Source organism: Aquarana catesbeiana, linkage group LG06, assembly GCF_042186555.1.
Source record: "Aquarana catesbeiana isolate 2022-GZ linkage group LG06, ASM4218655v1, whole genome shotgun sequence".
In the NCBI taxonomy this organism is placed as follows: Eukaryota; Metazoa; Chordata; class Amphibia; order Anura; family Ranidae; genus Aquarana; species Aquarana catesbeiana.
In genome coordinates, this window is record NC_133329.1 from 98,117,190 (window position 1) to 98,142,921 (window position 25,732).

Below are 25,732 nucleotides of genomic sequence, written 5' to 3' on the forward strand. Positions count from 1 at the left end.
AGGTCCATTAGAACCTATTTTGGATTTTCTGGACTTCTTAAATCTTGAAGGTCCCCTGGAGGAGACTGAAGATACAGAGGAAGCATCAGAAAATCCAAGGTCAGTGTTGTGAGGCCTCTGTTTAAAATTGGGCCTCATTCTAACTTGTGTATTCTTCCATTTATTATTATATAGCGCCAACAGTTTACACAGCGCTTTATAATGTAAAAAAGGGAGACAATACAGTTATAATACAATAAATACAAGAGGATTAAGAGGGCCCTGCTCAGAAGAGCTTACAATCTAATAATTGTATGCTTTCTGCTCTTGAAAGGCATTTTGGTCCCTCAAGAATTTTTTCTCCTTCTTGACCAATATGTCCCTGTTGAATTGTTCGAGGTGTTCGTTCAATTCATTGTCATATTTTATATATGACGCATGGTTCTTAAAAGCTGTAAGTTGGACATATAAAGGTTCCAATTCTCTATCAATTTCTCTAATAGTTTTCTGATATTCCTCTATGAGGAGGGACATCATGCCGTTGGAGCACATGGACAGATTTTTTTCCCATTCCTTTTTGAATGATGGTCCAATATTCTCCACAGTTTGGAAAATTTGGACCTGTAGCCCAAATGGATTGATTTTACTTTTCATGTAATTTTCAAAAGAGTGTATATGCCAGTGATTTAAGGATTTTTTTTCTAATAGCTTCTTTAGATTAAAAAAGATGGATAATAATTCAGTGTCTTTTTTGTTCCCTTTAAGTAAAGTTCTTATAAAAATCTGACATAGCATTGTCCCAGTTTTTGCCTGCATAGTTTGTCATGGTTGACCATATATTGATATATTTAGTAGTAATAGTCAAGTAGAATAACAAAAAGACGCCGAGCAAGGAATGGGTATTTGCTACATCGGAGATGTCAAGGAGATGAAACTAACTGACCCTCATCCCTAGACTAAATGGTTAAAGAAAATTTTCCTCTAAGATGCCCACGTAAACCTCTGCAGATACCACGTTGCTAGCCAACCCCAGGCGAATAATTACATATATATACTGTATAATCTATACATGCAAAACAAGAGGTGAAGAGCACCTGCTGAAGATATAATTAATGCCTTTCAGGCTCAATATGTATTTGGAAATCCAAAGGGGTTGCAGCATATAAAAAAAATATTTTAAATTCAAATATGACAAAACATATTGGCAACAGTTTCAATCAATAAGCCTTTCATCAGTCTAAAAACAGATCTGTTACAACAGTAAAAACATTCAATATATACTAGTAAGGATAACATGTTACAGTCTATTTCTTTATTGATTTATATACAGTATATCAGGTGAAACATAATAGAAATTATTAGAGAGTGAAGAGGAAAAGCTAGCAGGAGCTGCAACACTCCCACTTGTGTCACAACCCTCCATCCTGTGTCTTAGAATAAGAAGGAGATGAAGCCTCAATCACAATGTAATATCTCACGTCCATTTGTGTTTACCTGGTTAGTGGGTATGGAGGAGGAGGGAAGGCGCGGGCTGTCATTTACCACTGTTTATACACCCAGATGTGTGACTCTAAAGGGCTGCTCAGATGCTATAAGGAGGAAATGTTCAGGTTTGAAAATACACTGAAAACTGAGCATGTGCAGAGCTGCCAACACTGCTCTGCAAAAATCCCCAACTGTAGTGGGGACATGGACAGAAGGTGGAGACAGAGAGCCGCAGGATCAACCAGGTTTTTACAGAATAAAGAAAAGGAATCTCATAGTGACCGTGTATGAACAGGATGTAATACACCACTTACTGATAGTTTTTAATGATGTGGGTTCAAAGACACTTTAATCCTAATAGCATATTTATGCCTAGTAATCCTTTTCTTTACCTGTTGTCTCATTTCACCTAGATGGCAAAGACCATACAGACATTTGATCATGAACTGTAGATGCGAAACAAACTCAGACAAGTGGAATTTTTTTTATAGAATAACCCTTATGGGATAGAAAAAAAAACTCATAGGTATCAGGGGCATTTCTAGGGTTCTAATAGACCAGAGGCACCTCTGGGCACACAGATTGAGGGGCTGGTAGGATACCTTGATGACCACTTAGGCTCAAATATAATATTTTTAACTAAAGAAAATTGAATTAGTCTAAAAACTGTAATGCCGCTTTATGATGACAAAATAAATAATACATAGATGGATTGAAAAGTAGATAAATTATACGATGATCAAAAACTTTAAAATACATAGAATGAATTGTTTTCATATTTTAAAGAAGACTTGGGGCACTCGGTAGACCTAATGGTATGCTATTAGAGATAAAAGTATAGAATAACCTTTAGCTGCAAACCCTCTTTGGACTTTAATGGATGAAAGGAATTAAATATAAATACATTCTAACAGGACAATTTCAAAAAGTATTTGCTATTGTCATTTAATAGATAATATAAATGGAGATATTTTAGTTTGCACAGAGTTTAATACACAGCAGCCTGCCTGGGCTCAGTGACGGTCCTTAGAGGCAGGATGTGGCTACGCATCCTCCTTTTATATCTTCCAAGGTGTTTTTTGATGGCTCTGCTGCCTTCCAGGCATCAGTAACATTTTACATGGTGTGATTGTCAGAATACAAAACAGACTGATGTAGAGATGAGAGATGAGAAGACGCACACATGCATTTCTTTTTGCTTTCTATTCAATATTACAAAGACAAAGGAGACAAATAAAGACAGGTCACAAATTTGCTGTGCTCATAGAAATGACTCTGGGCTTGATACACAGGTAAGGTATAGTGATTTGTATATTTTGTCTTCCCCTATTGTCAGGCCTAAAAAAGTAATAATAAAATATATTTTAGTGAGGTAAATTTGAAATATTGCAAATGAGTATTTTTTATTTTCATATCCAGCCAGCAAGTGACACTGTGAGCTCTTTTTCATAGTGTCCAGATTTTTTTTTTCATTTCCTTCCTTTATTGGAGAAAGCCTGCTTACAGAGCTCAAAAGCTCAAGCTAGAATTTACACACACGGGTGATTGAGCCCAGGCATTGACTCCTCACCCTCACTTCCAACTCTTTTATACAACCAGAGACAGAGGGATTGATTTACTAAAACTACAGAGTGCAAAATCTGGTGCAGAGCTGCATAAAAACCAATCGGCTTCCATTTTTTTTCTCAAAGCTTAAATTAACAAGCTGAATTTAGGAGCTGATTGGCCACCATGCACAGCTACACCAGATTTTGTACTCTTTAGTGTTAGTAAATGAACCTTAGAGTGTCTGAAAGAAAGCACAGCCATTTAGCTTTGAGGAAAGATTAGAGGAACTGAGTTTATTCTCTCTTGAGAAGACAAGATTAAGGGGGGATATGATCAACATGTACAAATACAAAAAGGGGTCCATATAGTGAACTTGGTGTTGAGTTTTTCACTTTAAAGCTGAGCTCCACCCAAAAGGGGAAGTTCCACTTTAACCACTTCAGCCCCGGAAGATTTTACCCCCTTCCTGACCAGAGCATTTTTTTGCGATTTGGCACTGAGTCGCTTTAGCTGACAATTGCGCGGTTGTGCGACGTTTTACCCAAGCAAAATTGACGCCCTTTTTTTCCCACACTACAGTTGGAACACCTCCCTAGGACATACTTAACCACTTGATCGCCCCCTAGTGTTTAACCCCTGGGGGTTCAGGAAGGAATTATTTCCCCTGCTAGAGCAAATTGGATCATGCTTTGCTGGGGTTTTTACCTTCCTTTGGATAAACTGTGGGTATAGAATTGTGTATATAGAATTGCATAATTTTTTTCCCCCTTTTATTGGTTGAACTAGATGGACTTGTGTCTTTTTTCAACCAGACTATGTAATTAGATATATAGCGCTCTGGGACGCTCTTGTCATGCATGTATAAAGTTGTGTTTAAAACAACACAGACCAAAGCTCATCAAACTTTCCCTTTAAAGCTGGTCACATATGGATCTTTTTTTTTTTTTTATCAACCAGCTGGCTGATCAATAAACAAACGTATTCCTTCATCCGCACAAGATAGATGGAGGACTCCTCCCCACTGCGCTATTGGCTGCATACTTTAATCAAATGAAAAATGTCCAACATTCCCTTTTGAGAGAAACCAACCTTTTGAAAGAAACCGGTCATAGATGAATCCAAAAAATTGACCGTTCCCTGCTGAACCAGCTGAATTTTGATCCATCTATGGCTAGCTTAAGATTCTCTTTGCTATGCTGAAAAAGTGTTTTCAAAGGAAATGTAATTCCTGTTTGCTTTCAATGTGTACATGTTCCTTGAGTTTATTGCTATTAGCGTAGGGGTGATTTCAGACCATTATCCAGCTACAGCCTCTTTTCATAAATACTTTATTGAATTCTCAACAGTAAAAAAAAAAAAAAACTACTACAGCTTACATTTGTCCTTGACTTGGTTTTAAAACCAAACTGTAGTTTGTAGAGAAAGTGATACTTAGTGTGACGTCACCTTCAGTTTTGTCCTTTTCCTGATCTCTGCCTCTTTGCCCCCTGTCATTCTCTTCCAGCTTGACGAGGTCCTTGGAGATCAGCCGGCCCTAAAGGAGAAGGTTTTTGCATTGTTAAAGCAGTATGCACAGGAACGCAAGGTGGACCGTCTGGCGTATACGCTGCCCATGATACTGACCGAAGAGTCCCAGCACAGTCTGATTGACAGCATCAGGTAGCAAACTCTTCCATTTGATCTGAATGTTATGTTTATGGTTTTGCCTTGCAACACCAGGGTTTTAAGTTTGCTCACCATCTTCCAGAAATTTGTATGATCTCTTCATTTTATGTGGATTTACTCCTTGTGTTCTGGCTCCACTTAAAAAGCATATACTGGTTGTTTAATGAGACCGCTTTGCACATTGGCGTCAAATGACAGGTTTTGTTGAAAGAACACCCCCCCCACCCACTAATACTAATCTTTTGCCACGCTCTGTCAGAGCCCTTAAAATACCCAGTGCTTTCCTGTACAGGGGACCACGTGACATCTTACTTTTCCTCCTAGGATAGTGTTTGGACTGAGTAAACTATCATGTGATATAGGGATCAGAGAAAAATTATCCAAGTGGGACTGAGATTTCAAGTCTTATTTGTTAGGAGTGAAGAAAATACACTAATTCAGTGAGCTTCTTGGATACAGCTCAGCTGCTCCCATAAAACTGGGATCCTCCCAAATGGGTGCCAAGGGAGCAACTCAAAGCACAAGAATACAACAGGTGTGCCAAGCTAAAATTCTTTAATAATTTTTTTTGCAACATAAATTTAAAAAAAAACAACGCATTTTGCATCACAAGCTCTCCCTTCATCAGGGCCTTAAGGAACTTCTTTAGAAAACAAAATGTGCATTTAGATATCATGTATTCAATATACCGTAGTCTGAAGCTTTTCTATTTTGAAGTTTTGTTATCACTGTTAGAGAGAAGTATGGAGTTTTTTCTTTCTTGCAGAAACACATTTGGGTGGATGCAACATTGGTCTGATACTGCATCTGTCCCCCGGCTCTAACACTGAGAACCGAGTGATCAAACACAGCTGATCGCTTGGTTCTCACAGCTCCCTGAGCAGAGAGCTGGTGACTGTCAGTCACCGCTCTCTGCTCTGCCCCCACGCTCACTGGCTCAGGCTCTCAGCGGCTCACCGAGAGGCTGAGCCATTTGTCGGTCCAGGCATGTGGGCGGATCCCGACTTCATTGTCGCAATCTTGCCCGAGCCTGGACCGGCTCTGCAATGTCAGCTGATAGCGGGCTTCAGCCTGCTGTCTGCTGAAAATGGGTCACAGGAGTGCAGAATGGACTGCACTCCTGTAATTCACAGGAGAAGTACTAGCAAAGGAAAACGAAAAACCACCCAGACTTTTTAGGCAGTTGTCAGACCAGATAAGAGAGAGTAAAATCAAAACATTGTATTATGACATATTAAAGTGATAGTGGTCATCATAATACAAGATTAAGAACAAGCAGATAGCCATACAACATCAGTGTATTTAGCTAAATTCTGGAGCATACCGTTGATCTCATGGTGGGAGGCCAAACCACAGGCAGATTCACAGAAGATCCCGGAATGTGATCAATTCCTTCTTCAGGGGAGGATCAAAGCAAAATATAGTTTTCTGATGTGTATAATAATAGCAGCATGTCAGTATATGAAAACGTGCAAATGTATACAAGCAATATTGATACAGGTGAATAGTCCAGCATGGCAGCTATAGTTAATCAGACAATGGGTACTCACAGTGTATGGCCAAGTCACACCAGATGCACAAAGTGTTTTTTATCCTTCCAGTGTGCCCCACCGCATTAGGCCCTCAAAAAGGGTGGTATATCATGGGTTGCGGGTCAGATATGGTCTCATGCAGAGGGAAGGTAGATGACGATAGGCTGGGAGAGAGGACGCTGCCACCAAGAGATGCTCACAAGGACCACCTCAGTCAGCCCTAATAATATAAATGGTGATATATGCCCAGTTGTGAATGTTGCTTGCTATATTAGTGCAAGTCAACAAAGATTAAAGGTTCAAAACACAGGAGAAGTACAGCCAAACAAGCTTTGGCTGTACTTCTCCTTTAAGACTGTTTTGAACATTTTACTATAATTGTATTTTGTGTCCATCCCTGCTGGTCCTTGAGTCCATCTCTGCCGAAACAGAGTGCTTGTGACCACCAAAATATGTTGGCTGTTTTTTTTATGCTTTTAAACTCTTTACCCTTGGCTTTGTATACCTGCTGTGTTCTCATGCTTTATGTGATCATAAAAGTAATTAACCCTGTGTAAGCCCCGACATCTTCCTGCATGGAGATCACACAGGGTTTGGGCTCCAACAGAGGAACGGTACAATGGTGGAGCACTGAGAAGGTGAGTATTAGTGGGTGGGTAGTTCTTGCAAGAGAACCAAGAAATGGCATAGCTGATTTCAATTTGTCTGTATGAGTTTGGTAAGTACAAGCTCCTCTGGGGTAAGAACTGATATGATGGAAAATATGTTGGTGCTTTATAAATGGATTCAGAATATCATTTTATGTTTCAGTGACTGGTCAGAAAAGGTGAAATTACATATAAAAGTTCCTTCAAGTATTCTTGTTGCCTGTAGCAACCAGATTCTTTTATTTACTTCTCATAACTGCATTGGTAAGCTCCCAGCTGTAAGCTAACTTATCACTATGGAAACCAAGATCAAATTTCCCCTACAGTTCTTTTCCATTGCATAAAATAAAATAATCATAGATGCTTCCCATATGCTCAGAAATAAAAGATATGCCTTATTTTATAATACTTCCAAAGGGCCAATCCACACAAAACTACTGTTTTAAAAAAACCCTGTTCTACACACCTGCTGTGCCTGTTATAGGAGGGCGCCAACCATCCTTGCTGGATTTTTAATGCATTTTATATTTTGAAGGCTCTGGAACACACAAAGGTGGGTGGGAACACCCAAAACTTCCAGATGGACAGGAACAGAGTCCAGTTTGGCAGGGAGATCTCACTGTTGGTGTATCCAACCAGGACTCAATATGCTCCAGTCATCAATAAAATATCACTTTAAGGTGAACAGACCCTTTAAAAATGTTTGTTTTCCAAGCCTTTGCAATGGTTTGCTTAGATGTCATAGTAACCTGCAAGGAAAGTTTTTGTCACGCTCTCGTGAGATCCAAGGAGCAATGATTTAGGATTGCAAACGCTGAAGTCCCTTTAAAACTCTTATGCCGCGTACACACGACCAGTTTTGCCGTCGGAATAAACTCCGAAGGTTTCTCCGATGGAATTCCATTCAAGCGGTCTTGCCTACACACGGTCAAACCAAAGTCCTACCAAAGTCCGACCATCCAGAACGTGGTGACGTACAGCACGTATGACAGGACTAGAAAAAGGAAGTTCAATAGCCAGTAGCCAATAGCTTCCGTCTCGTACTTGCTTCAGAGCAAGCGTTGTTTTTGGTCCGTGGGAACAGCATACAGACGAGCGGTTTTCCCCATAGGAATTGGTTTAGTCAGAAATATTTAGAACATGTTCCATTTCTAGATCCGTCAGAATTTTCGAAAAAAAAAAAATCCAAAGAGGCATACACATGATCGGAATAGACAATGAAAAGATTCCGTCTGACTTTTTCTGTCGGACATTCCGCTCGTGTGTACGCAGCTTTATTATGATCTGCAGCTTCTTGGATTCTGGTGATATGTGATTAGGACTAAGCATTAAAAAAAAAACTAATTTTAATTTTAATAATTTTTCTGATTTACGGGGCTTCTGCCTTGAGCTTGTGGTGTGCTGTGTATAATTGTTAATGATAAGGAGGTTAGCGTGATTACAGCAGTCAGTTGTACACAGCGCTGCTGTCTGTGTTTTTCTGTAGGGATGCTGATAGAATGCAATTGCAAAATATGTACATACATTTGGTTATCATATTTAAAAAATAAATAGAAATTGTATTTCAAATAACATCTTTTTTCATAACGTCTTTTTGATTCGCAAAATGCATGCCTCCATGGCCGGATTGCTCATTAAGTACAGAAGACTCTTTACCACTGGCACCCGTCACATGACCAGGGTAATATTCAGGGAAGGACTAGGATGTAGGCAATGGACCCAAATCATATCACAAGCTGAAGCACGTGTGGCAGATAGCAAACTGAATATAACAAAACTTGTTTTTCTAGGATCCATTCCTGGGGATGAAAGGGGCTACATAGATGGGAAGGGATTCATTGACCTTTCACGCCATTATGTTGCAGTAACACACACTACAGTGAAAAAAAAGTATTTGATCCTCTGCTGATTTTGTATGTTTGCCCACTGACAAAGAAAAGATCAGTCTATAATTTTATTGGTAGGTTTATTTTAACAGTGTGAGACAGAATAACAACAAAAAAATCCAGAAGAACGCAATTCAAAAAGTTATAAATCGACTTGCATTTTAATGAGTGAAATAAATGTTTGATCCCCTATCAATCAGCAAGATTTCTGGCTCCCAGGTGTCTTCTATACAGGTAATGAGCTGAGATTAGGAGCACTCTCTGAAAGGGAGTGCTACTTATCTCAGCTTGTTACCTGTATAAAAGACATCTGTCCACAGAAGCAATCAATCGATCAGATTCCAATCTCTCCACCATGGCCACGACCAAAGAGCTGTCTAAGGATGTCAGGGACAAGATTGTAGATCTACACAAGGCTGGAATGGGCTACAAGACCATCGCCAAGCAGCTTGGTGAGAGGGTGACAACAGTTGGTGCGATTATTCGCAAATGTAAGAAACACAAAATAACTGTCAATTTCCCTTGGTCTGGGGCTCCATGCAAGTTTTCACCACATGGCGTTTCAATTATCAGGAGAATGGTGAGGAATCAGCCCAGGACTACAGGGGAGAATCTTGGCAATGATCTCATGGCAGCTGGGACCATAGTCACCAAGAAAACAATTGGTAACACACTACGCCCTGAAGGATTAAAATCCTGCAGCACCTGCATTGTACTCCTGCTCAAGAAAGCTCTTGTGCTCAAGCCTTGTTCTTGTGCATTGGCAGCTCCTTCAAATGAGCTGACAGGTGTATGGTCCACTCAGGTTAGTGGATAAGGGAGTATCACCAGTCCTGCTGTACGGGGCCCAGGCCAGCATGGGGACCCAGGCAGCAGAGTAAATCATATTTGGGTTGAGAGGGTGATCAGCAGCTGAAAGCTGGCTTCTCCTTGTCTCCCTCATGCCAGCTTTCAGCTGCTGCAGAGAGAGACATACAAGGGACCAGTTCTAGTAATTAACACCCCCCCCCCACGCGCGCCACACCGATCACCCTCACTCTGCACCATACATTTCCCCCTGCTGCAGCTTCAAGCACATAATAGGATTCTTCAGGATGGACAGTGGGAGAAGAGTCAGGTAAATATATCATATTTACCAGCCTCTTTTTTTCTGAATGAACACAATGAGTGATCGGTTCACTCACTGTGTTCATTCATAACTGAAGCATAGTAAACTGTGTTTATTTGGGGGGGGGGGGGCTGCCAGATTGGCTGTTTGGGGCCCCATGGTTTCTAACAGCAGCCCTGGGTCCACCGTAGTCCTGTGTGCTCCAAAGATTTTACCATGACAGATGTAGGAGGTTAGGTTGTGAGCCTGGGTTCACACTGTTGTGCTGCGATGTGGTGCGAATTTTATGTGGGTTGCATCGCACCCTCACCAAAGGAGCACCGGAGTTTTTTTTTCCCCGCATCAAATTCTCAATGCTGGTATGTGAACCAAACCCATAGAAGTGCATTCTATTCAATTGACAAGCGAATGTTGGTCTCCCTAACCGCATCTAAACAAACATCTGAAATTCGCAGCAGTGTGAACCCAGTCTGTGGAATGATATGAGCTTGGAGAGAAAATATTTAAGGTAGGTCTTGCCATCTGGCCTTCACACAAGTCTTTAATGGTATGGAAGAAGTAACTTATTTTAAAGATATGCAAGAACTAAGATTTACCTCCAACATTTCAAGCTAAAAATGTTGTAACTGTTAAAACATCGAGCATCTGTCTTCCTTACCTGTTCTTTTTGCATTACATCATTTTCTACAAAATCCCCAAAACACTTTAATCTTGTGTGTGCAGCAATACAGCTCAGGTGGTAGCTAGCTCATAATCTGCATATTTCCATTCAGTGGAAGATAACTTGGCAAAGCTCTTTTTTTTTTTTTCCTGTTTCCTTGTTCTATTTTTGTCTCTTGTTGATCGCGAGATTGCAGTTCACAAATCCTCAAATAGCCGAGCTGAGACAGACGCTTTGCTCTCAGGGAGCAGGAAAGATTTGTATTAATAATGGCCAGTATCTGAAGCTTTGCACCAATGTCTTACAAGCCTTTTTAAAGAGCATCTTTGAGGATAAAAATATGTCAGCCGCCACAACCCACTTCTTTTTAAAGGTCCACTTTCTAGGGCTGTCATTCCCAACAACTTGCTATGCAGTGAGTCGTTGAACTAGAAGAACTGTGCAGGTTAGGCACGTCTCTGGCTGATGTGTCCTATAGTTCATTACCAATCTTCACTCTACCTTGCTAATTGAGGTTTTCTGTCTGGACAAAATATTATGGGAGATGTACGACTGCCCACAGATTTGAGATGACTGTCACCTGATCTTTCCAGTAATGGCAAATGATTACGTCTTTGTGGACTCCCTCCAACTTGTGCACGTGTGCCTAGTAAGAATCAGTCAGCCAAAATAGAAGATACTGGCCAATTGCTTTTGTTCTTTTAAGATAAACCAGGCATGATGGCTTCTGCATAGTGTATAAACAGAAACAACTTGGGCAGTTGGGCTTTCTGCTCCCATCTTAAGTCTATGGGTAGCCTTTAAGTCTGTGGTTTAATAGGCATAATTAAATACTCTGTCGCTTAGCTAATTCAAGGCAAAATGAAAGAGTCTCTTGATAGCCCAGCCTCTTGACCCACTAATTTTCAGTTGGCCACCACTTTGTTGAAGCTGCTGTAGATATTTGATGCTTCTGGGGATGTGGGAGAAGGAGACTTCCTCCCAGGATGCAGTGCTGGACTAAGTGATCACTCACCAGGCCTGAATATGGTCCCTTAAGGAGGAAATCATGAACAGGTTTGATTCCTGACTTCTACAGAGAAACTAAGCAGGGGGAAGTATGGTGAAGAATATAAATGGGTCAAGGGTTGCTCTCAAGAGATGTGCCTTATGCCGCGTACACACGGTCGGACTTTTCGGCTACAAAAGTCCGACAGCCCGTCCGACAGCCCGTCCGACAGACTTTCGACTGACTTTTGGCGGACTTTTGGCGGACTTGCGGCAGACTTTCCTACATACGATCACACAAAAGTCCGACGGATTCGTACGTGATGACGTACACCGGACTAAAAAAAGGAAGTTGATAGCCAGTAGCCAATAGCTGCCCTAGCGTGGGTTTTTGTCCGTCGGACTAGCATACAGACGAGCGGATTTCTGGGTCCGGCGTAGTTACGTCGTAAAAATTTGAAGCATGTTTCAAATCTAAAGTCCGTCCAATTTGCGGCTGGAAAAGTCCGCTGAAAGTCTGGGGAAGCCCACACACGATCGGATTGTCAGCCGACTTTGGTCCATCGGCGTCCGTCGGACTTTTGTAGACGAAAAGTCTGACCGTGTGTATGCGGCATTAGGGTTAGTTCAAAGCTGTGTTCAAAACAAAAAGAAAAAACAAATAACCCACCTAATGTATAGCAGGCACCCTTTGGTGTCCTAACCTTACCTTACTGGTTCCTGGCTGCCACCCCCACAGCAGCCTCAATAAAGTCTCTTTTCAAGCACAGACCATACCCTGATGGCTGGTAACTGCACACTACTTGGTCTGCCTTGACCCCATGTGCATTTACACTTGGCAGTTTGCTGCTTAGTCACTGCATTGTCAGAGCGAAGGTAGCGTATAACATGTTCCTCCATACCTAGAAGTACTGCGATTTCTGAGATGGCTGTATCAGCAGATTGCATCTGTATGTTTTGCAATCATCATCTTTTACATAAGATTTAAATAAATAGCAGCAAGTCCAGAGTTGTCCTTTTATACATCTCCACAAGTCTAGGCATACCTTTAGGTTTTGTGGTGAGTCAAGCTTCTCCATTATGAGTTTATCCTTTCTTATCCTAGTAAATATTTCAGGAGACGTAGGTTTGTATAGATACATTTAGCCCCATTCCTCTGCAATGGGGTCCCTTGTGGCAGTGCTATAAAAATACAGAATGTATTATGTGTACAGGGCTGTGCATTAATGCTCAGAGAGATCCAGGCATGGACTGCAGGATAGCAGCTGGTCTTCGTCTAATCTCTTAGCTCCGCTTCTGCTCTATAGCTCATTTTTAAAGTTATTTGCTGTTGACCCATCCAGCTGCCAAAGGGTTAATGCAAATAAAATGCTAAGCTCAGGGAGAAGATTTACCGGCTAATCTCTGCAAATGAATTGCTGTTGAGTGCACCAGAGTATTAGCAGCCAAAGGGTGTGCCGTCTGCGACCTAATGGCAAACTGTCACACAATTTGCAAATAATAATAATGGTCAAGGCTGGAAAAATTCCAGCAGATAGGTCTACCTACAAATGGCAGCTGGTACAAGCTTTTGGTCTCTTCTACTGTTAACAATAGAAGTTTATATTAGTTGGTTACCAAACCACTTCAAGTGACTATCCCTATGACTTTAAGTCCCTGGGTTTAAAAAAAATGCTACAAAGCATGATTTGGGTTTACATTTACTGGTCCTGCCTCTAATTCCCCTGATCTTTGCTCTGTTGAATAGCTACAACTGCCCAATGAGCCTTCACATTCAACACATCTGGGAGTGTTGGATGCCTGCACCCCCTGCTGCAGGTTGTGGTTCCTTCTGCTGACCCTTACCTCACTACTGTGTCGTGTAGGGACTGGTGGAAGGAACCACGATGCTCAGTTGAGAAACAGGCATCTGACATATCCAATAATTTCTGAAGTTTATGTAAAGGCGACTTTATTTATTTTTAGTCTCTGATAGAGTGGGAATAGACTCTCTGTCAAGTTTTTATTGCTGTGTCCCCACTGGGGAGATTCACCCTTTAGTCACCCTGGTGACTATTGTCACAAATACCGAAAGTGAGGTTAAAGTATAGCCATTTCCAATAATCACATTTAAAATCCGGGAGGCTGGTTGTACCCAAGTTGATCGATCAACTTTTGGGTACATTCTGCCTGCCCATACATGGTTCGAATCTTGGTCGGTTCAGCAGGGCCATCCATGGCCCGCTTAAATATAACAGGACACAGAAGGCAGTAATAACCTGATGATGGTTCTAAACCCCCACCATACCTTTAGTTATACTTCAATTCCAAAATGACAAAGTTATTACTAGAGCAAGAGGTGAGGGAAAAGCCTCCAATGGGGACACCTGTGTCTATGACCACAAACTTTGAAGAAATTTCCTCTATAACTTAATTTCCTGTTGTGTCTCTAGGACAAAAGTAAAGGGAAAACTTCCTAGAAAGACATAGGCAACAAAAAATAACCTGATAGGGCTATTAACTTAGTTTTTACTTACTACAAAACTAAAATAAAGGTACATTTGGACTTCACATGCACTTTAAAGTTAATGGGATGAAAATGGGTTTAATGCTTATTAGGTTTGGGGTAGATTAATAGGGTGTAATAGTTAGCTTGGTCCTTGCTCCAGTAGGATTTGGTTCCCTTCTCCTCTTTTTGATGCACCGGGATGTGGGTGGGCCCCTGCTATCCTCATGTACAATGCAGAACTACTGGTGTGACTGCTGGTTGGAGCGCCTTAGAGAAAATGCTTTTGGGGATCGGTCACACAGCATGGAGGGAGCCTTCCGAAGCAAGGAATAAGGTAAGTCCTACACTTTTTTCCTCATCCCCTAGATTTAATAAGCATTAAACCCATGTAGTGTAGTAGGCCCCATGACAAGGGTAGTTTTTTAATTTTGGGGTTCAGCCTTAAACCAGCAGTAGAGTTCCTGTACAGATCAAAGGGCTCTCCTTTGAAGAATGCTGGTTTTGTAAATGAGGTGAAGGTTGAAGGTTCCATGTGTAGGGTATCAAATATGTTTAGTGATGTGCAAGCAGAATTGAGTACAGCAGATATTCCCTAGGAATCCATGATCAATCAATTAGTAAAATCAATGACTTGCTATTTGAAAAAGATTTCTTAAAAGCTTCAGACAAGCAAATATTACACGGGAAAAATGATAAATACAGATATTTTTACTGAAACATATATTCCCCTTGGAACCAGGAAATCTCCTGATTTTAGGAAAAGGATACCTGATGGCCAGGAAATGCAATTTATAAATACAGCAAATCTCTCGGGCATTTAACATACAAAAAGTGGTAAAAGATTGATACAACCAAAGGCAAAAAAAAAATCATTTAAAAAAATTGCATCCTCATGCATTTGATCCAGAGAAAGGCAACCAAACTTTGTATAGTGTGATTCAATTTGCTCTGACAGGGGAAAAAAAATCCTCCCTGATCCCCTAAGGCTGGTGGACACCCCCTGGATCAACAATCTGTGGCAGCTTTCTCAACCTTCTTACCAGGGAGGAAACCTTGATAAAAGGCATCGGGGTACCTTCTAAAAATGTGTACAGCTCACGGTACGTTAGTATGATCAATAAGCTGTACAAAAAAATAAAAAAGAAAGACTTTAATAGGTTTGGTTAGTAAGTGGTGCCCGATTACTGTGGTGATGCTCTGTTACATTGGTGGTCATTGGGAAGAATGTCCCTTATATTAGTGTTTATTGGGAAGAATGCCCCTTATATTGGTGGTCATTGGGAAGAATGCCCCTTATATTGGTGGTCAGTGAGAAGAATGCCCATTTTGTTGGTGGTCGTTGGGAAGAATGCCACTTAAGTTGGTGGTCATTTGGAAGAATGCCCCTAATGTTGGTTGTCAGTGGGAAGAATGCCCTTCACATTGGTGGTCAGTGTGAAGAATGCTCCTTACATTGTGGTCAGTGGGAAGAATCTCCCTTACATTGGTGATCATTGGGAAGAATGCCCCTTACATTGTGGTCAGTGGCAAAAATGTCCCTTTCATTGTGGTCAGTGGCAAGAATGTCCCCCAAATTGATGGTCAGTGGGAAAATGCCCCTTACATTGGCGGTCAGTGGGAAGAATGCCCCTTACATTGGTGGTCAGTGAGAAGAATGCTCCTTACATTGGTGGTCAGTGTAAAGCTTCCTTACGCTGATTACTAGTTCCACACAACTGGCTCTACTGAGTAACATTACTGCCAAAATTATCCAACCTCAATCTCCTCTTCTCAAGGGAGAACAAATGTAGTTCCGTTTATCTTGATAGCTGAGCTCCTCCATGCCCAGTATTGATTTGGTTGCCCTTCTCTACACTTTCTAAAATTCTGCAACATCCTTTTTGAGAAGTGGTGCACAAAACAAAAATACATTTTCAAGATGAGATCTTACTAATGTTTTGTACAGAGGAACATTTATGTCTCTCCTTTGAGTCTGTATCTCTTTTAACCACTTGATCTCCAGAAGATTTTACCCCCTTCATGACCATAGCATTTTTTGCTATTCAGCACTGTACTACTTTAACTGGCAATTGCGCGGTCATGCAACACCGTACCCTAATGAAATTTATGTAATTTTTTTTCACACAAATAGAGCTTTCTTTTGGTTGATCACCACTGGGTTTTTTATTTTTTTATTATATAAATAAAAAAAGACCAAATATTCTGAAAAAATAATAATATTTTTTTTACTTTCCGCTTTAAAACATTTTTTATTTGATCATAAATTTAGGCCAAAATGTATTCTGTTCCATGTCTTTGGGAAATAAAAATGCCAATAAGTGTATATTGATTGTTTTTTTTATACTAGTAATGGTGATGGTCAGCGACTTATATTGGGACTGTGATAGTGCGGCGGATAATCTGTGCCTAGCAATGTGTAATGTGTTTAATATGTTCTGCTTTTACTAACCGATGTGGTTGATTTCTCTTCCTGCTTTGCAGGGAGAAAAAAACAGCTACGCCGCTGCTCTGTGTACAGAGCCCTGTGTTGTTAGTAAACGCAGGGCTCTGTGCTGTGATTCACCAAGCCAATCAGCAGGTCCCAGCCAAAAATCATTGGCCGGGACCTGCTGACAGATTTGTGCTGTACCGATTTACAGCACAGATCGGGTGGCGGGCGCGTATGTGACCACCCCCTACCCAGGTATGCTGGTCCCTGCACTGTCGCCATATATTCACATGAGGCGGTCAGTAATTGGTTAATACAAGAAAGTGTCTGGCTTCCTCTAGAGTAGATCTCAGGCAATCCATGCTGAAACTAATTCATTGATCAGGGGACAGTGAGAAGAATGCAGCTAACATTGATGGTCAGTGAAAAGAATGTGCTACTTAGGGCTTGTTTATACATTCATCGTCCTCTGAAGAGCTATCTGTGGTGGTTCACTTTTCAGCGCATGTTTGACAGGCATCAGAGGTCCCTCCTCACCACCTGTTTTAACAATTAAAACACACCACCACATCACAACTGTGTACATTGCTTGCTGTTGTGAGGGGGGTTGTAGTGTGCCCCCATTCAATTGAATGGGACAGACACATCAGGTGGAATACGTTTTGCCGTACTGCAGCTTCGCAGCCACAGCATGTGCCCTTAAAACGCAAAAATGTAAACCTACCCTTATAGGGGTAGTCACCTACACCAACAACTGAAACGATCACTGGTGTTATGCCACTGGCTCTACCACATTATCTAGGTAGGTACCATCAAATGGGAGTTGAATCAGCTATAGTTCAAAGAAGCCACAGCAACCTCTGGAGGAACGCTAGGGTTCCACAGAACTGTGGTTGAGAATGGTTACTGAAGAAGCTGCAGATTGTCACTGTATAGTGTTATAAAGTCAATGATCTACTAGATCTACTGATCTCCACCCAGATTCCTTTCTACCATTGACTCACCCACATATGCCCTCATAGATTGTATTATGCATGCATCTTTTATCCCAGAGGTGCAGAACTTTAATAACTTTATGCTTATCAACTTAAAACCTCACTTTACCGATTTTATATTAAAGCCCAACTCCGGGCAAAAAAAAAGTCTACCCATGCAGTGGGGCTGTGCCCACACTGCACGGGTCAACTGCTTGTATTGTCTAGAGCAGTGATGGAGAACCTTGGCACCCCAGATGTTTTGGAACTACATTTCCCATGATGCTCAAATACACTGCAGAGTGCATGAGCATCATGGGAAATGTAGTTCCAAAACATCTGGGGTGCCAAGGTTTGCCATCACTGGTCTAGAGGCTTGGAAAGAGTGTATACATACCCAATCCTCTGCTCCACCTGCAAATGGGGCTCCCCCACAATCCAGCAATGGACTGTATTTGACATCCTCATGCCTAGAACAGGTCTATGGGCGTAAAGATGGCTAGACTGGGGGTGGGCAAAAGACACAGGGACCGATCTTTGGTGGGGAGGAGCGGAGGTAAGTATATCGCCGTTCTCCAAAAACGAGCAGTTGACCCGTGCAATGCGGGCCCAGCCTCACTGCATGGGAAAGCTTTTTTTTTTTGTTCGGAGTGATGCTTTAAGAATGCAACAGGAGGAGCTGGAACACCCCGGGGTGGGTGGGAACACCAAGACTCCCAGATTTACAGGAACAGAGTTAGGAATTATGGCAGGGAGAGCTTATTTCTATAATATCCAAGGTGTGTAAGAAGCAAGGAGCTGGCTCATAAAGTCACTAAATACAATACCCAAGTTCTACACTGCTGGTGATGCTGTCTGAAGCCGAAGACTGGTGCTCGTGGCTGGGATGTGCAGCCCCTCAGTACTATAACATTTATGAATATAAGCCAGCAACTCGGTGTACTCAAACCTTATACATTTTTATTTGCTACACAGATTACAGTAAAAAAAAAAAAAAAAAAAAAAAAAGGCAATTACCCCAACCTATAACTAGTGGCCTTTACAGCAAGGAACACATGGAAGGGTCACCCATGTCAAAGAACATCAAATAAAAATTCCCAGCTTACCAGCCAGCCTGCAACAAACCAAATCTACCCCTGTCTAAAAGTTCATGTTAAGGTTGGGTTCACACTATTGTGGTTTCTACGCATCCAATTTACATGTCAGGAGACTGTGACCAGCTATCTATGAAGCCAGTTCACACACCTCTGGGATGGCTGTGGAGCGAATTGCACAGGAGTCCTGTGCGTCTTCAGGTCCGAATTCAGCCAAAAAATTGGACCTGAAAGGATGAACAGGGATGCACCAGACCCCTGCCGTGAGCCACCCCGCACAGCAATGTGAACCCAGCCTAAAACCAAGGGGTTTTCATTTGCACACATTTGCAAATACATACGTAAGCTGCAGCAGTCACGTCACGGCACCCCAGTATTATCTGCAGTACTAACGCTATAATTTGAAAGTCTCCATAGTTGGAGCACATACTGTATATAATGATAGATTAAGGGCAGGTATGCCAAGAGGGAGCCCACTCCTCCTTATAGGTATAGGAACACACTGGTCACCCAGGAATAGCACAATAGCAGTGAAGGTATCCAGTGCATCCCCTCACCAATACGCAGGTTACATATAGTAAAACAATGCTAACGTGTTTCGCCCGCCGTGGCCTTACCGATAGCATATTGAAACACAAAATAATCACAACTTTTATGGGTTCCTGCATCTACTGTCTAACCAAGTAAGGGGCTGGCTCAGTTCACCAGGCTCCACCTCTAACTAAAATATCACTTTTAGGTGGCTTTGTCTTAAAAAAAAAAAAGCCCCCTTTTTCATTTTGTAAGAATTATAACGGCACACAACTCTCAATGTGCCCTCTAGGAATCCTTCATAACTGAATTAATCTGCAACCTGGTTGCAATAAATACATCACGTTCACCCTCATACTAGGGATGGTTTAATTAAGCCTCCGACATTAAGAATGAATAAAGGCAGACCAGGAATGACTTCAAGAGAAATGTGCGCACCTCCCAGCGGGAATTCACTGATATGACAACCTAATGTTCTGCTCTGCACTCCGGGGCTTGTAGGCTAAATGTTCACTACTTGGTTATCTGCTAGTGCAGACACATCCCTGGACCAAGCAATTTGATGCCTGACGTCTTCCACCGCTACTACTAGTGGTCGGATTTCTCCATTTCTTCCTGGGAGAGTGGACATCCCCATTAAGATGCTGAAAAGTGATTTAACAATCTGAGATCACAGAAACAACGCTCGGGTTAAATCTGTCCCCACAGACATCCCGCCCCTCCCTCACACATACACAAGCTGGCATATTTTTCCCATCTCATCTGGGTTGCAGTCTCCTCCTGCAGACGCCAGCAGCTGCCGAGCTGAGCTGAGATTTTAGGAGGAGGCTGTCGCTGCTGTGGGTACCACTTGCAGAGGGACTAAGAGTTTACCGCTTGAGAATGAGCGCTGCTGGGTCATAATGAGCTGCTGGGGGTAAGTGCCAACGTTTAACCCCTTATTTCTGCATGTTTATGATTATTCTCACGATTGGACCATAAAAGAAAAAAAAAAGAATACAGCCTTGACGTTAAAGGTTCACCAATCAAAAATAAAAATGTCTGGTAGAACTTGGTTGGGGACACGGGCTATGCTCCAGATCAGTACTGTTGCAGGGAGGGCAGCTTTAAAGTAGAGTTCTGGGTACAGGAAAAGCAAACATACATATAAGGTTAGCTCCAGCTAAGGTAAAGGGTGGTGTGGAATGAATAGCAAACTTTGCAGAAGTACCCAATAATTGGGGTACAATTTTTGGCATGTACTCTTTTCTAGCATGTCTTCTTAGTTGCACTGGATGGGAGGAAGACTTCCTTTGGCACTGTACTTGAAAAGCTGAGTTTTGCAGCAGACGCTGTGCACCGGGCCCCAGAAATGTTTAGGGTTAAAAAAGGTAAAGGAAAAAAGAATTTGAGGTTACCAGTACTGTGTGTTTTAACATACTTTCTTTTCTCTAAAAAAACACCTCCGCCTTTCTTTCCTGTAGCTATTAATTGGTGCTGGTCATGGCCTGTGTGCTCTGTTTATAGAGCCTACCAACACACATACATGCAGGCATCCCCAAAATGGCCACTGGGGTCATCAGTTGTCTATATTACCTGTCTCTGCTGCAGACTACACGGGTTTCTTCTTCTTAATGATTGCTGCTGCACCATACCATGATGGTCACTGTCTGCAGGGGGAAGAGAGCTGCAGCTCTGGGGAGACCACTGAAAGCTTCAGTGGGAGCCAGGTCAAAGGGGCCTACAAGGGAGGAGTAGTTCCTTGGGCCCACAAGAGGCAAAATCTGGTTGTGAGACCATATACAGGGGTTCAAAAAAAATATGGAAAAACTACATGATTTGCCAAGAAGATAATGCTCTGATTCACACAGCTGGTGTTGACAAATTATGGTTTGACGAGCAAGCAGATGAAGTTTCACACCTTCCCTGGGCGCCATAGTCGCTGGGCCTCAATATCATAGAGCCACTTTGGTAAATTTTGGAGAACAAGGTTCAGGCTCATTTTCTACCTCTGGCGTCTCTGCGAGCACTGGAACGATTTTGCATGAAGAGTGGTATCTGATTCCATTATCCACCATCCAAGACTTATATCTGTCAATTCAGGAAATTCAGGCCTTCTTGGAAGCCAAAGGCGGTCCAAAACCATATTCGGTACCGATTGCATTCCTTTACCTGGTGCTTCCATAATTTTATCCAACTCCTGTATATGAAGTAAAGAGGTGCCAGGTCGTTGTTTGTGAGTTTGTCTGGGGTTGTGGTAGATGAGGTAGACCTTTACTGACCGACTCTCTGGCCCAGCTCGGTGATGCCACTGGTGCCAGGTCATTGTTTGTCAGTTTGTCTGGGGTTGTGGTAGATGAGGTAGACCTTTACTGACCAACTCTCTGGCCCAGCTTGGTGATGCCACTGGTGGTGGGCCAGTGATACCAGAATCCAGTGTCAGCCTGCTTTTCCTTGTGTTCTTAGCCTATGTATATCATCTGAGTTTGATTATGCAAGGTAAAAATATTTTTCTCTGTAGGCTATAGAATGGTCAAGAACAGAGTCTATTATCTTTTGCAGAGAACACAAAAGATAGGATGGCTGCACACTCAATCTATTATCTTTTGCAGTGACTAAAGGATGTAATTTATGCTTCTGGTGAAGTCAGCTAGATGGACCGGGCCCTCTGGCAAATACCAAGTGATGCCTCTAACCCCAGTCTGATAGTGTTTTCTATGCAACCTCCCCATTCCCTACAAATCCCTATACTTACTGTATCCTTGGGTGTAGACAGAGCAGACTGTAAGTGAACTGAAATCTTTCCTATGATCAGGGCTGAGCATGATTAGACTTATGATGGGTGAACTTGAGAAGCTATGGTCTGCAGGACCACAGGCACATTAGCTGTTCCCAGTCCACCAGATTTCCAGTAACTGGACATTACACATCAAGACTGTTCAAAGCTTTTTCAATAAAATGTCATAGGAAAAAAAGTCATGGACTGGTAGGTTCCAGCCCTTTAATTATTTCCATGTTAATTATTCAAATTTATTTGACTCAAGAGCTGCGTCTAGCGTCGTTATCCTCCTTTTCCATACTCAATAAATCTCTGACCTCGATCATGTGTGACTCCATACCAGTATATTTATTCCAAATGAGTGCAGCTTTAAATCTGAACATCAGGCATTTAAAAAAGGCAAAAAATAACATACCGTGGTTCTGTATTTTTTAAAATGCAACCATTAAAAGAAAATACGGAACATAGCATCCCGTGACCACACTGACCCCACTTTCTTCATTGACTATTTTCATATACCATCCCCATACCCACATAGACATAGATCCTTAAAAACTTTCCAGAAGATAGTGTTAGGAATAGGCTTGGAAAATGGGACAGTTGGGGTTAGACAAGGGCTAGGTGAGTTAGCATTAGTAGTTAAATTCAACTTTGTATTGGCCCCTTGCAGTCTACTGTACAACAGGGCTCAGAGAGGGGGAGGGAGAAGCGGCACAAGGAGCACAAGCAGTACATGCGGTCAATCTGGTGCGCTGCAGTGAAAGGAGCATGCTGGCAGGAGGAGAGACCAAAGTGATGGAAATATGGTTAATATGCTGTATATTATATGTGTAATCCCTCTAAACAATATAAAGCAAAGTGGCAGTGCTAGCAGTAAGACCTCCCTCCAGCGATCCTCAACTTGAATAGTAATCAAGCTTTAGAGTACGTAAAATGCCACCACTCACCAGATGTGCTGACCGCAAAACACAAAGGAAGTCAACCCTATGGATGGAACTTTGAGTACTCATGCCAAACACTGTCAGCTGTATTCTAAGCGACAATGTTCCATGTAGGTTTATATGGTGGCTTTTATGTTTTTAAGTATTGAAGTGTTATTTTTTAAATAAAAGATGTTCCTGCACTATTGGAGCATTTCTGCATTTTATTATATCACTTGGAGGAATATCTGTTATTGGAGATCCTTTTTGAGTCACTCTGCCTGATATTTTACCCATTTGCTGTCCTAAGGGCATATTGACATCTATGAATGCAATGAAGTCCTACATTTTGGTGAATGTCCATCTGGATTGATGGTGACCTTTCACAATTGAGACACAGTGGATATGCTAAGATGCATACTTTATGTCATATGCCTATTTGATCTCCTTTGGATTTTGTGGTCAGCACATCTGGTGAGTGGTGGCCCTTTACACACACTGAAGAAGGAGTACTGTTTAAATTGTGGAGAAAGGTCTCACTCCTAGGGCTGCAACTTTGTTTTAAATCTCAGGACTGGATGTATAGAAATACAAATTGTTTGACAAGTAAAACAATAAGCATATACACATACCGGACACTTTATTAGGTAGACCTGTTTAATTGCTTGGTGACACAAATTGCTAATCAGCCAATCACATGGCAGCAACTCAATGCATTTATTCATCTAGATGCGGTGAAGACGACTTGCTGAAGTTCAAACCGAGCATCAGGATGGAGAAGATAGGAGATATAAGTGACTTTGAACATGGCATGGTTGTTGGTGCCAGATGGGCTGGTCTGAGTATTTCAAAAACTGCTGATCTACTGGGATTTTCATGCACAGCAATCTCTAGGGTTTACAGAGAATGGTCCGAAAAAAAGAAAATATCCAGTGAGCGGCAGTTGTGTGGAGGAAAATGCCTTGTTGATGTCAGAGGAGAATGGGCAGACTGGTTTGAGATGATAGAAAGGCGACAGTAACGCTAATAACCACTCGTTACAACCAAGGTATGCAGAATACCATCTCTGAATGCAAAACGCATTGAACCTTGAAGCAGATGGGCTACAGAAGCAGAAGACCACACCGAGTGCCACTCCTGTCAGCTAAAAACAGGAAACTGAGGCTACAATTTGCACAGGCTCACCAAAACCAGACAATAGAAGATTGCAAAAACGTTGCCTGGTCTGATGAGTCTGGATTTCAGCTGCGACATTCAGATGGTAGGGTCAGAGTTTGGCATAAACAACATGAAAGCGCATGGATCCATCCTGCCTTGTATCAATGCAGGGCCAGAACAAGGGGTGGGTAGGAGGGTTGGCTGCCCTTGGCACTGTGGTATCGTTTGAGGTGGGGGGGCACTGCAAGGAGATTGGGGGGGGTAATTTGTGTTGGAGAGGGGAATTTGGGGGGGTGGCAGGGGGTAAGTATTGTTCTAAGAGGTAAAATTTGAGGGGGGTGTTTTAGGGGGATTTGTGTTGGGAGGGAGGATGAGGGGAAGAAGATTTGTGCTGGGGGGGGGGGGGGACATTGAGGGGGTATTTATGCTGGAAGGGGGGATTTGGAGGGGGGGGGATGTGTACTAGGAGGGGAAATTTTAGTAATAGAGGATTTTTTGGGGTGGGTAGGGCATTTGAGCTGAGGGATTTGGGGGATGGGGGGGGGGGAGATTTGTGCTGGGAGAGGGGGTTTTAGCAGGGTGGCAGATTTGTACTGGGAGGAGAGCAAATTTATGCTTAGGGAGCAGATTAGTGCTAAGTTTTTTTGTGGAGGGATCTTTGCTGACACATAATGCTCATACATTTTTTTGGGGGGGGGGTTCAGTTTGCCATGTTCGCCCTGGGCTCTAAATTACCTTGTCTCGGCACTGTATCAATGGTTCAGGCTGGTGGTGTAATGGTGTGGGGGATATTTTCTTGGCACACTTTGGGCCCCAGAGTACCAATTGAGCATCGCTTAAATGCCACGGCCTACCTGAGTATTGTTGCTGACCATGTCCATCCCTTTATGACTACAGTGTACCCATCTTCTGATGGCTCCTTCCAGCAGGATAATGCACCATGTCACAAAGCTCAAATCATTTCACCACCGGTTTCTTGAACATGAAATGAGGTCACTGTACTCCAATGGCCTCCACACTCACCAGATCTCAATCCAATAGAGCTCCTTTGGGATGTGGTAGAACGGAGGATTCACATCATGGATGTGCAGCCACCAAAGCAACTGAGTGATCCTATCATGTCGATATGGACCAAAATCTCTGAGGAATGTTTCCAACACCTTGTTGAATTTATGCCATAAAGAATGAAGGCAGTTCTGAAGGCAAAAGGGGGTCCAACCCGGGACTAGCAAGGTGTACATAATAAAGTGACTGGTGAGTGTATGTACTTCACTTGTTTGCCTGAAGTTCACATTTAATTAATTAAGCATTAGGATAACCAGAGTCGTTTAAAAATAGAGCCTTCATATTAACATCCTGGATCCCCTGGATTGACAATAAATCTTTGCTCTCAGCTGCTGAACAATGGGCATATTACACTTCTATGTGTTTCAAATCTCAGGACTGGCATACAATTCATTTGGCAAGTAAAACAGCCCGCATATATGTATGTTATCTGCTTGCTTGGAGTTCACCTTTAATTAATAAGGCAAGCATTATGATAACCAGAGACTTTTAAAGCTGGAACCTTCATATTTCCATCCTTAAAGATCTCCTAGAATAACACTAAAATCTTCGCTCTCAACCGTTGAACAATGGGCTTATTACACTTCTTTGTGTTCAATTCCTAAATACCCGCAGGTGGGCATAGTCCTGACCGCTTGTTATGCAAGTAAAAATCGTGCGCACAAAAACAATGTCGCCACCTCCCCCATTTTTGTGGTTCCTCAGTGACTGTTGATAAAATCAATAGAACTAAGCGATTCAGGAAGGAAATCAAATTTGCAGATATTGGATTCTGCCAACACTCTACATAAGCAGGGCTGCTAATGGCGTTTGCCGGT

At 42.2% G+C, this 25,732-nt stretch overlaps 1 protein-coding gene across 2 annotated transcripts in view; it reads left to right on the top strand.

Moving 5' to 3' along the window:
- Window positions 1-25,732, top strand: part of GRID2IP (Grid2 interacting protein) — a 211,705-nt gene that overhangs the window by 23,735 nt on the left and 162,238 nt on the right. Inside the window, exon 2 of one of the 2 annotated variants that reach the window (XM_073636502.1) lies at window positions 4,517-4,671. In XM_073636502.1, coding sequence (XP_073492603.1) covers window positions 4,517-4,671 — 155 coding nt within the window. Of the gene's footprint in view, window positions 1-4,516; window positions 4,672-19,492; window positions 19,930-25,732 lie in introns of those variants that run through there. The other variant, XM_073636501.1, reaches the window with a different exon arrangement.